This window comes from Notothenia coriiceps, unplaced genomic scaffold (assembly GCF_000735185.1).
Source record: "Notothenia coriiceps isolate Sejong01 unplaced genomic scaffold, NC01 NC01_scaffold00003343, whole genome shotgun sequence".
Classification (NCBI taxonomy): domain Eukaryota; kingdom Metazoa; phylum Chordata; class Actinopteri; order Perciformes; family Nototheniidae; genus Notothenia; species Notothenia coriiceps.
Genome location: NW_011336044.1, coordinates 65483 through 75998, shown reverse-complemented (window position 1 = coordinate 75998; position 10516 = coordinate 65483). Strand labels below are relative to the sequence as shown.

General features: G+C 39.7%; 1 protein-coding gene across 1 annotated transcript; it reads right to left on the bottom strand.

Annotated features, from left to right (window-relative positions):
• Window positions 1-451: 451 nt before the first annotated feature.
• Window positions 452-9939, bottom strand: LOC104941402 (ankyrin repeat domain-containing protein 13C-A). Its single transcript, XM_010766504.1, has 3 exons — window positions 9269-9939; window positions 7620-7661; window positions 452-1176 (listed from the first exon to the last, which is right to left on the bottom strand). Exons 1-3 carry the CDS (start codon window positions 9642-9644, stop codon window positions 1058-1060), a joined length of 537 nt encoding a protein of 178 aa, XP_010764806.1. The 5' UTR covers window positions 9645-9939; the 3' UTR covers window positions 452-1057.
• Between the last annotated feature and the right edge of the window lie 577 nt (window positions 9940-10516).

The following is a 10516-nucleotide window of genomic DNA, read 5'->3' as shown; positions in this document are numbered from 1 at the left end:
CTCAATGTAATATTGCTTTGACAATAGAAATACATCTATTGACTGACTTTACTGATTATATTTTCTGAAGAACGGTTTTATTCTTCTATTTTGCTTTATTCTATTTATTTTATTTAATCACAATGTTTTAACACCATGTACCTGTAATATGCCAATATCTGTTTACAGCACAGGCCCTTCAACATCTTTGATGGCTGAAGTTTGGTAGCAATATTGTTGTAGTTCAGTTTGTCAAATTCTTTCTTTCTCACCACTGCTATAGAGCTCCGTCACACAGAAAGAAACCTCAGGCCTTCCTGTTCCAATGACCAAAATAAGAAGAGCTTTAAATAGACAATGGAAAGAATGCACTTATCAGATATAAGTAGGCATAGAGATATAAAAAACATATACAGTCGGAAAGGTCTGGTACAAAAATGGGGATAATGTTGTGATCAGTGGTTTGCAAAGCATATTTTGGGATAGAATAGCTTTTTTTGTAAAGCTTTTTTTTTTTTTTGGAAGTTCACCCTGTGGATCAGAGCATTGAAAAAAGCAGATCAAAGACTTCCTAAGCAGAAGTTCTTCATTCAATGTTTTAAAAATAAACTGCCAGTGTACAAAGGTGTTCCCATTTAACACCCTGTACCTATAAACCTAACATATGTGGTTTCACTTACATGTCAGTCACGTTTTTGTACAAGCATGGTCTCAAATAAAAGTAGATATAATAATTTTAAATAAAAATGATTCTTGAAAAATTATGAATACAATTTTGGAAAATGGGCGTGAAAGGGGCTTGAGCATGATCAGCCTATGAGGAGAGAGAAACATCTCATGAATCGCCTTTTCATTGGAGCACAAAGCCACGGGGCCTTGAGGAATGTCCCCCCCCACCCCTCGCTTGGAAGCAGCGGTGTGGAAGATGAGAGGCAAATGTTGATCGGATCTTTTCCCCCCACCCATCACTGTTTTCACAACCTGCAAACTCAAACTGAAACCCAACTGAAGCCACAGAGTTTTCAGTAAATAAGTCCATCTCCGTTGGTAGCAGCAGTGGGGGGCGGGGGTTTCACAGTCACAGATACTTACTCATTTGCCGATCTCCGTAGCTGATGGCCTCGGCAAGGGGACTCCACCCCTGAGCGTTCTTCACCTTCACTGGTGCATTGTGGGCCAGCAGCAGGTGGGCACACTCTGTAAAAAGGACAGAGGTTCAGATAGGTAAGTATTTAGTCAAATCACAACTTATTTTATTGATTGCTTTTACTAAAGGTCTCACAGGACAGACACAAACATACAATATGAAAAAGACCAGCAGAAAAAAAACACAAGGGAGGAAAGAGAGATATCTCTACGTGGAATTAAAGGATTTGAAATAAAACTATGTTAATTTGTCACACATATTTGCATGTACACAACACAGCAAACAAAGTGGAGTTTGTCCTCTGCATTTAAACCATCCTAGAAGGAGGTTACCCAGCAGGTGAACTGAGACCTCTCGAAGGTATTTTTCTTTTGTATAAACAGAGCTTTGACTTGTGTATTCAAAATGAAAATGAAGCAGTTTAAAGTAAAAAAGTTTAGTTTTTAATGTTTACAATTCTCACTATAAATGCAAGAGCGAGAACAAGGTTAACAGAATTCATTTATACCCACAGCGAGTAAGCTTTAAAAGGGGGTTCAGCCAAGAGACGTAGCCTTAGTGGTGAACCTTATTTGACTAGCCGTTTGATTTTTGAATGCTGCTTTCTGCTTGAAAGGAAGCAATGGCAAAGGCAATAAAAAGAGAGGTGATAAAAGTATAAAGAGATTCCTCCCCAGTGAAAAATCCAGCCCCAATGAAAGCAAAACAAGACTCTGAACCTAATTATAAACGGTGTCTCACAGATACCAGGAAATTGGTTTCCTTTTAACTAGAGACAGAAAAACACAGAGATTCAAATAGGACAGAAAAAAAAGGTTTGATATTACGCAAAACTTAAGAAAGAACGCTATAATGGCTTTTTTCGGTCTTAGTGCTACTCACCCACAACGCAGGAATACAAAACGTTAAGAGACAGTAGAAAGAAAAGGTGTAGTGTAGGGATGTCCCAATATCAGAATATAACAGTGGAATTACATGATTGTAGGTACCCAATTTGTTATCACAGTAAAAAACGATTTATAAAACAAAAATTTGCTTAGAAAAACTAAATTAAAAGAATTGTATAAATGGTAAATGGCCTGTACTCATATAGCGCTTTATCAGGTGTCTTAAAACCCTCAAAACGCTTGGCACACTACGAGTCATTCATCCGTTCACACCTCATTCATGCAGGGCAGTGCCACTTGCTCTATGGAAGAAAACATTCACACACATTCACACTGTTGGCCATGCCATCGGGAGCAACTCAATGTTAAGTATCTTGCCCAATAAAACATCGACATGTTAACTGCCGGGATCGAACCCACAACCTTCTGGTTGAAAGACGACGACCGCACTCTCTCACAGCCACAGTCACCCGTAAATAAGATTACATTGGAACACATCACGATAATATTGTAATTTACCTTCACCCTTGCCTATACCGATTTTTACTGAATCATAATGGAACTCAATTAAACCGTGCTCCGGCATGGATTTTTGTTGTTTATGTAGCATTATCAGTGAAAAACAGGGTAGGTTAAAGGTCATTTTAATGAATTACGTTTGGACTTTGGCACTCGGTATTTAAATATTGGTGGTCGTGATTGTTGCACAGGGCAATTATATTTCAAAACAAAAATGGTACTGTGAGAATAAGTCTAATTTGAAACTGCCCAAACACTCCTCATTTCCTATTAGTTGCATCTCTTCGTCACCTATAATGTTGCTATGGTGACACATTTAATTCATAATCAGAGCCCAAGCAACACCTTTTAACTCCGTCTCAACACTGTGCTCTAATATTGAGTCCAGCTCGAATCTTAAGACAAACCAGCCGAGAAAACGAAATCAACTCTACTTTTATGGCTTAAATCTTTCTTTGTGTGTTTCCTGTTCCTGATCACATGCTTCCATTTGATCACACTTGTATCACTTTGCAGTATATATCAGTTGAAAATGTTGTCTGATTGCATGTTCACATCTTTGTGATTTGTACATTTTCTGTAGCATAAATCATCCTGCTTTAATAGAAGGGCAGATTGTGTGTAGGATTGAGATGTCAGCTGACCCATTAACCAGAGCCATATGGGAACTACAGTTATGCAAGACTGAACATCCCTCTTTAGAATCCATACTGCTGTAAAATGAGGAATTATTCTCAGGAATCAAATGTCAAACTTCCCCTGGCACTGTGCAGAGTCACCCTCAGAGCTGTGCCTGAATTCCAACAATGGGAAAACAGCCAAAGAGCCTCATCCTTCTCTCCATAGCGAGATCTCTCTCTGCAGGCAGCCTGTCAACAAACTGCAGCAAGCCAAAAACGAAAGCCTGTTGTTCCGGCTCTGCCGTCATTTTTGCCGTGACATCATTCATTATAGTGTTGGCGTCTGTGTGGCTCTGTCTCAGCGCTGGGCAGGAGCTGTCACAGTCACAGGCCTGTGAGCAGCAAACCAGTGAAATGCAAACCAGAGGCTGAATACTAACAGTCTGCTGCTGAGTGGATATGGACTCGCTCTCGATAGGGCAGGAACTTGATGCAGAAACTCTCAATACAGCCCTTCTTTCATTTGAATCCCCCATATTAGTCATGCAAACAAATTCAAACTGGTAACTTCCTTCATGTTCAGACTTGTATCTCTGCTTCACATTAGCACGAAAGCCGACGTAGTGGCGTACAGTGCCAATTGGGTGGCCAAGACTACAACTAAAAACCGTCTACCTTTTGAAAAGAGAGCGCAACACATAACATTCTGGAATACCAGATCACACTGAGCTGCATACTCACAATGTTTAATTAATGAAAAGAGGTCAGGGTCTCATGCATTCTTTATGACAGGGAAGAATACATTTTGAAACACTCCTAATTAAACACATTCTCCACACAATGTAAGAAAAGAGGAGTGTGGCAATCCCACAAGTGCATTTACACGAAAATAAAAAGGTGTGTTGTGACAGGACCCAAATCACTTAGTCTATATTCTTTAATGAAGCAATTATCAGCAACACCATTGCTCTAATGTGCAGCTTGCTTCCATGTGCGAGCATGGCAAAGAAAATCTTAATGAATAAAGACAGACCAATGGGAAGTTATTGTGTTCGTACCAGGAGAGCAGCTCAGGCTCAAAGACTTGGCTTATGACGAGTCGGAATCTGTTGTCTTATCAACTTCTGTCTAATTCTGCTTCACAAAATCTGCACGTTGAACTCTTTCCAGGTCTCAGCACTTTAGAAAGATTGACTAATATCAACTATATGGCATGCTTTAGTAAAAAAGAAGCCGAGTTAGCACTGGAAAGGGTTGATGTAACTGCAAAGTGCCTCGCAAAGAGCTTTACATCAGCAAACAGAAAAGCAGACCTATGTGTTTATGCATTAGTCTGGTCCGTGCTCGGTTTAGGAACAGCTGATAACAGAAGTTGATGTCTGGAAAATACAGGCAGCAGAGTGCACGAGCGTTTGCATTCTGACGTAGGCCAGCATTCCCTCTGGCCTTTCACCTATATATCACCCTACTACAACCAATGATTGTGTAATAATAACGACTAGCAGATATACATTATGTAAGTGTAATGTGTCCTAAGCTGCTAACCTGCTAGCTTCTGTTCTCGCGTCATGCTTTCAGGTACAAGCAGTGGACTCTTTGGCTTTGAGGATTAACTAATATAGCCAAAATATATTTCAATGACTGGAGTTAGGGCTGTACGATATATGATTTCAGCATTGTGTGCATACGCTATAGTAGCATTATAGCAGCACTTGATGCAAAAGGAAAACTTGCACAGTTCTAATTTGACTGATTTACAAGAGAAGTCAGTCTGATAACAAATCATTTGGAGTGGTTTCGGGTCCTTCATGCAACCAATCACAATCATTCTTGATCAATTGATCCAACAACACAAGCAGGCCTCTTTAGTAATCTGTCACATTCTGAAATGAGCAGGAAAACAAATAAAGATTTGATTGCAAAAACATGTTTGAAGTCATCTGTTGAAAAAACCTATATTCTGCTCTCAGCATCATACAATACAGTTATGACATAATATTACGTAAATGTGGTTCTTTTGAGTTGGTTTTATTTGTTATGGTAGGAAGCTGGGAAATACTAATCAAACAGCAGTTCATTCATTTGAATGGAATCGAAAGAGCCTCCTTGATACATTAACATGCAGCCTATAACTCAAAGCAATGGGTTTCTGTCCGACTCAATACCCAGTCATGAGGTATTGATAAGGGAAGCCTCCCTGTGGGTTACTGGGTTGATTGAATGTGCAGCAGCTGGGTGGAAGTCCGGCTCGATTCACAAAGAACTCTAACAGAGAAATGAGGGAGGCAGAGCAGGATGGAGAAATAAAGTGCTAATCTAATGCTTCACTACGTGCGGTGGCTACAGATTGGGCACTTGTCAAGAGGCTCTGTGGGCTGTTACAGCCCCCACCATCACCACCCATTCTTGTCCAGGCTGAGTACATTTATAAAAATGGCTTTTCTGCCCACCTCGGCATCGATCAGGCACTTATAGAGCGCATCAAACAGCAGTTGAAGAATCACATTGCTGCAGGCTCTAAAGAAAAAGTGACACTGTATAACATCACCTATGTTGTTGGCTTTCCCAGAGGTAAAACGAGTGTAAATGTATAATGAGCCTCTAATATCCTCTCTTGATTCAACGGGCTGCTCTTTTTTTAAGTGATGACCCAATAACATTTTACTAAGTGCCAACTCAGGAAGACTAACCCTGCCAGACTGGCAATTTGGCTCCAAACACTCACTAGGTTGTTATCTTGTGTCTTTGAAACACATTTAAAATATCTAGAGATGTTATCTGTGTGGCCCTGCAAACATATAGTACAACCTCGGGACAAAAGGAAAACAGATTCTGTCCTTTGATGGCACCAAACAGGAAACAGGAGGAAGCTGTGTTAATCATATTATTTTGACAGTTGAGTCATATTAAATAAATATTTTTCGAGTACTCTAAGTTTCTTTCTTCAGTTTTTTAGTGTGGCTACATAATTGTACCTTATTGTTCTAAATGTTTAGTTATCAATTATGAGAGAGAGTTGATGAAGATACTGTAGTATATTATACGATAAAGTACATGTGCACACTGCTGTTTGGTTCTTTCTCATTGTTGTTTCAGTTACCAATGATAGAATCATGCCAACTAAATGTATTATGCTCAGTTTTTTATTTAACTAACAAGCTGTGCAATAGGAAAAGGTCAAATGTAAGAGTCTATGCACTTCTGTCATTTGCAGCCTGGTGAATAATAAACACACACCATACACAAAGAGAGCCGTGTCCTGTCCATCCCAACAGACCAGCCACACCCAGACTATGATCTCATGCTGTAGCCTTCAGCCTGTCTGCCCAGAGCATCCCTAGAGGACAGGCTAGCAGCTCAGGCAAGAGATAGGCAACCTCATTAGCTAAATCAAATCCATGGCCTCCCATCCGCCACTACACTTTGGCAATCCACTGTCTGGATTACCGATAGGCAGAGACAGGGACTTCACTCTGTCCACAGGATTGACATTTCCGAATGCGAAATCATTTGAAACCCTTGCTACAATGACAGACACGAAACAAATGAGAACGTGAACGACGAGTAACCCTATGCTTGAAATGTTCCCTGAGAACCTGCTGCAGAAGAGGGGGGGATTAATTTTTCAATAGCATGTTGGGAAGTCTTCTTGAAATGCATTAATATTTTAAGCACATGCTTTCAGTCCAGCCAATTCAGCTAAGAAAAGAATCAGGTAAATACTTCTACAAGGCCTCGATACATCGTGACATATTTATTTTATACACAAAACAGATTTTTCTTCTAGGACTTGTTACATAAATAAACCACTTTTATTTCCTTTTGGGAAAATGCACAGAGCTGAGACATCTGAGGTTAACACCTTTTGTGACATATTTTTCACAACTGATATAAAATCAACTAGAAACTATGATAGTAACTAAGTAACATCTGATGCACAGAAGATAGCATCAAAGTATTAAGGAGGGCAAATAATATGGAAGTTGAAAATGACACCTCCTATGTAAACTAATTACCCCCTTTGCCAGCCTCAAACTATTAGTCTTTGAGCCAGTGGTGACACATCAATCAGAACAAGAGACTTTAGCCACTGAGAGGATCAGATTTCTTGCTCTGTCATCATTATCTAATCCCATTTATAGGTTCTTTCTCTATAAATGTATGAAATGTAATATTTGTTGTTCAATTCTGTTTTTGACCGGGCAATATAAGAATCCATAAACACAATATTTGTATACATCCATGAGCATCTTGCCATCTGGGATTCTTTGTGTTGATCTGTGAGAAATGTCTGGTGGTGATTAGTCAGACAAATGCACACACAAAGCAGGGCAAGCAAACTGAAACACACAAATACACAGAAACAAAAACAAGACGACACACAGACCTGCAGAGCGACCAAATTAGAACGCTAGAGAGACAAACAAGAATAAACCATATGGTGGTGCATCTTTAAGAATTACTCACCTTTGTGCCCCATCATGACGGCAAGATGCAACGGTGTGTTCCCTGAAGAAGAAAAAAAAGGATAGTTTTTTGTCTGCTTTGATAATAACAATAAGAGACGAGTTTCAGTGATAAACCCTGTGCCTCTAGTCAGCCTGGATTAGATGTTTAAATTAGGAGGCAGAATCCAGAAATTCCAAATGACATGGTACATTTATGCCTATTGTGCGTTCTCCCACCATGACAAGCAATAGTATAGTCCATTAACCGGCCATACCCTTGAAATATGATGCATTTAACAGTCAGGGACATGGCTTGTTAAAATAAATAAATTCACTAAATGCTTCTAATACAAATGCATTTGGGTACATTTGAGTGAGGTGTGGAAAAGCCCAGATGTTTTCCTTGTTATCTGAAATGTGCCTCATAAGCGTTGGAGAATCCCTTATGAGGAAGCCAAACTGCCCTTTCAGCTCCTCCAGGCTTCTCTCTTCCAAGAGAAAGTGGTGGGAAAGCATCAGGGCCTGACGGTAAGAGCCCTGATGTGTGTACAAATACAACCTAGGGATCAGCTAGCAGTCCCACCGGATAATGTTGTAATAAACAGTATATGGAGCCGGTGAATTCAATTAAATTTGTACTAGCAAATGTGCCTTCCAAGAATCCATATGCTGGTTAATCTAGATACAATTCAGATGGTGCTGTCATGACTGGCACTATCTTTTGGAAAAAGTAATAAATGTTAGTTACAGCCTATTACACTGGACATCTCAGAACACCTGAGCATACAAGTACAAGTGCAGGTTCAGTAAGTAAATGTTTTTGTGATGTTGATGAATTGACAATTAAACAGATTAAACTTGCTATTTGTGTGGCTAATAATGTAAATAATGAAATCTTTAATAAAACTCTCCTTGTGTGATGGACATGCTTTAGCCTGTATCCTGTGGAGGCTAAACTAATGTGCACGTATACACACAAACTGCTGCTACTGAATCATATCAACCTCAACAAAAGGCTCAAGTTCCAAAAGCACGCTTGGGCGAACTGTTTGACACCTTGTTGTGGTGCTCCACATCAAAGCTTTGAATTGAAGACAGAGCACATTCCACCATGACACTGAGCACAAGCTGCCTACAGGCCATCCTTTATCTCTGGACATGAACCGGAACTAAACAATCTCGTCCCTTTGTTAGTTCAGGGATGGTTTCTCTGGAAAGTGTGGCGTTATCTGAGCAGACTTTGTCCTGCAGAAGAGGTGTTATCAGTCTGGAAAAAGTCTTGCAAACAATCTCTAAATAAACAAAATGGCTATGGTATGGACCAACTTTCACATAAGCATTTAACCAAATACGTTAAATCTGAGAGACTTTTGTGGCTAGCTGTAGTTACTAAGGAATATCCGTGATTTAGTTGGGAGGAGGTATTTAAGCAAACAATCATTCTTAAACACGTTTCTACTCTATAGACGTGTGGGCAATGGGCAGGAGGAAATAAAAAGTGGAGGAATCAAAATATTCCTATATTTTGGCCTTGTTATGGAAAAGCCTCGCCTATTTGGTACTGCTAAGGACTGATGGCATATTAGCGAACTAAACATACGCTTCACTGGACCTTACAATTGGGGGATCCTGTTTTAGGGCTGAGGGATAGGCAGCTGGTTGACTCACCATGGACGTCTTTCTGGGCGATATTCTGTGTCCGTATGAGTGAAGACAGACGGCGGACATCTCCTTTAAACACACACTCATGCACCGGGAAGTCCTGCCCCGTTCGGATGATGGGGTTCTTGTTGTTGTCATCGATGACATCGGATGTTGACAGTGTGTTGGTGTTAGCGTTAACCTGCGACTGTAGGTGCTGCTGCTGTGTTGATGAAGACTTGACTAACTTGTGATTGCTGAAGATTTTACTCGCTCTGCTCTTGTTGTTTGTCTTGGAGGCGGTGAACGTCCCGGTTGCAGCCTCTTCGTCCGGTTCCAGTAAATCCTCGTCCTTGCTCGGCCTGTGGTCCTTGCGCAAGGAACGGATCTTCTCTCCGGTCATTTTCTACACAGGGCACGGAGCTCACGGTGACCCTCCGGGCGAACTGATGCGATCCGCCAGTTGGAGGTCTTTACTCAGGCACAGTAAACTGCACAACATGAAACACACTTAATCTCTACCGGACGGGCTAAAACGATAGTTTACTCGGACAAGTAGAGGCTAAAGTTGACCGGTTTACTATAAAAACAAACACTTCGCTCCCCTCCTATCGTTCAAAACTGACGCTGGTAGCTGCACAACATAAGCGCCTCCAGTTGACTAGTACCGAAGATTCGGCTAATGTCTTCCGCCTCGTAGTATCGCGAGAGTTCAGGAAAGGTTACCAACGGTCACTAGCTTATTATACCTAATAATAATACAGCTCTGGAAAAAAACAAGAGAGGACTGCAAAATTATCAGTTTCTCTGGTTTTACTATTAATATGTAAGTAGAATGCTTTTTATTTTTTATTTTATTCTATAAACTACTGACAATATTTATCTGTGTTGGAATTCATCAGGCACAGGAAGGTGGAGATTATTATATTATATTAGGCTATAATTATTATCTAATTATCAATTATTATCTAATTATATATTATGTAATTATATATTATAATTATATATATTATATAATTTTTGCCCGGAAGTGACGTAGGTTTTACTCTAATCTATATGCTAACTTTCCTACATTACCATATCAGAAATTTAGATAAAGACAGGTTATTATTTAGTTGACATATTGTATTTGTATAATATAGCAAAATGGCTATCCTAGTGTAACAAATGATAATCATTATAATTTTAATATATTTTTCAATCAAAATTATAATAAAGATACAAAAAAGATTCATGTTTGAGTCACTTTGAAATTGCAATATCGTCAGTGAAAAC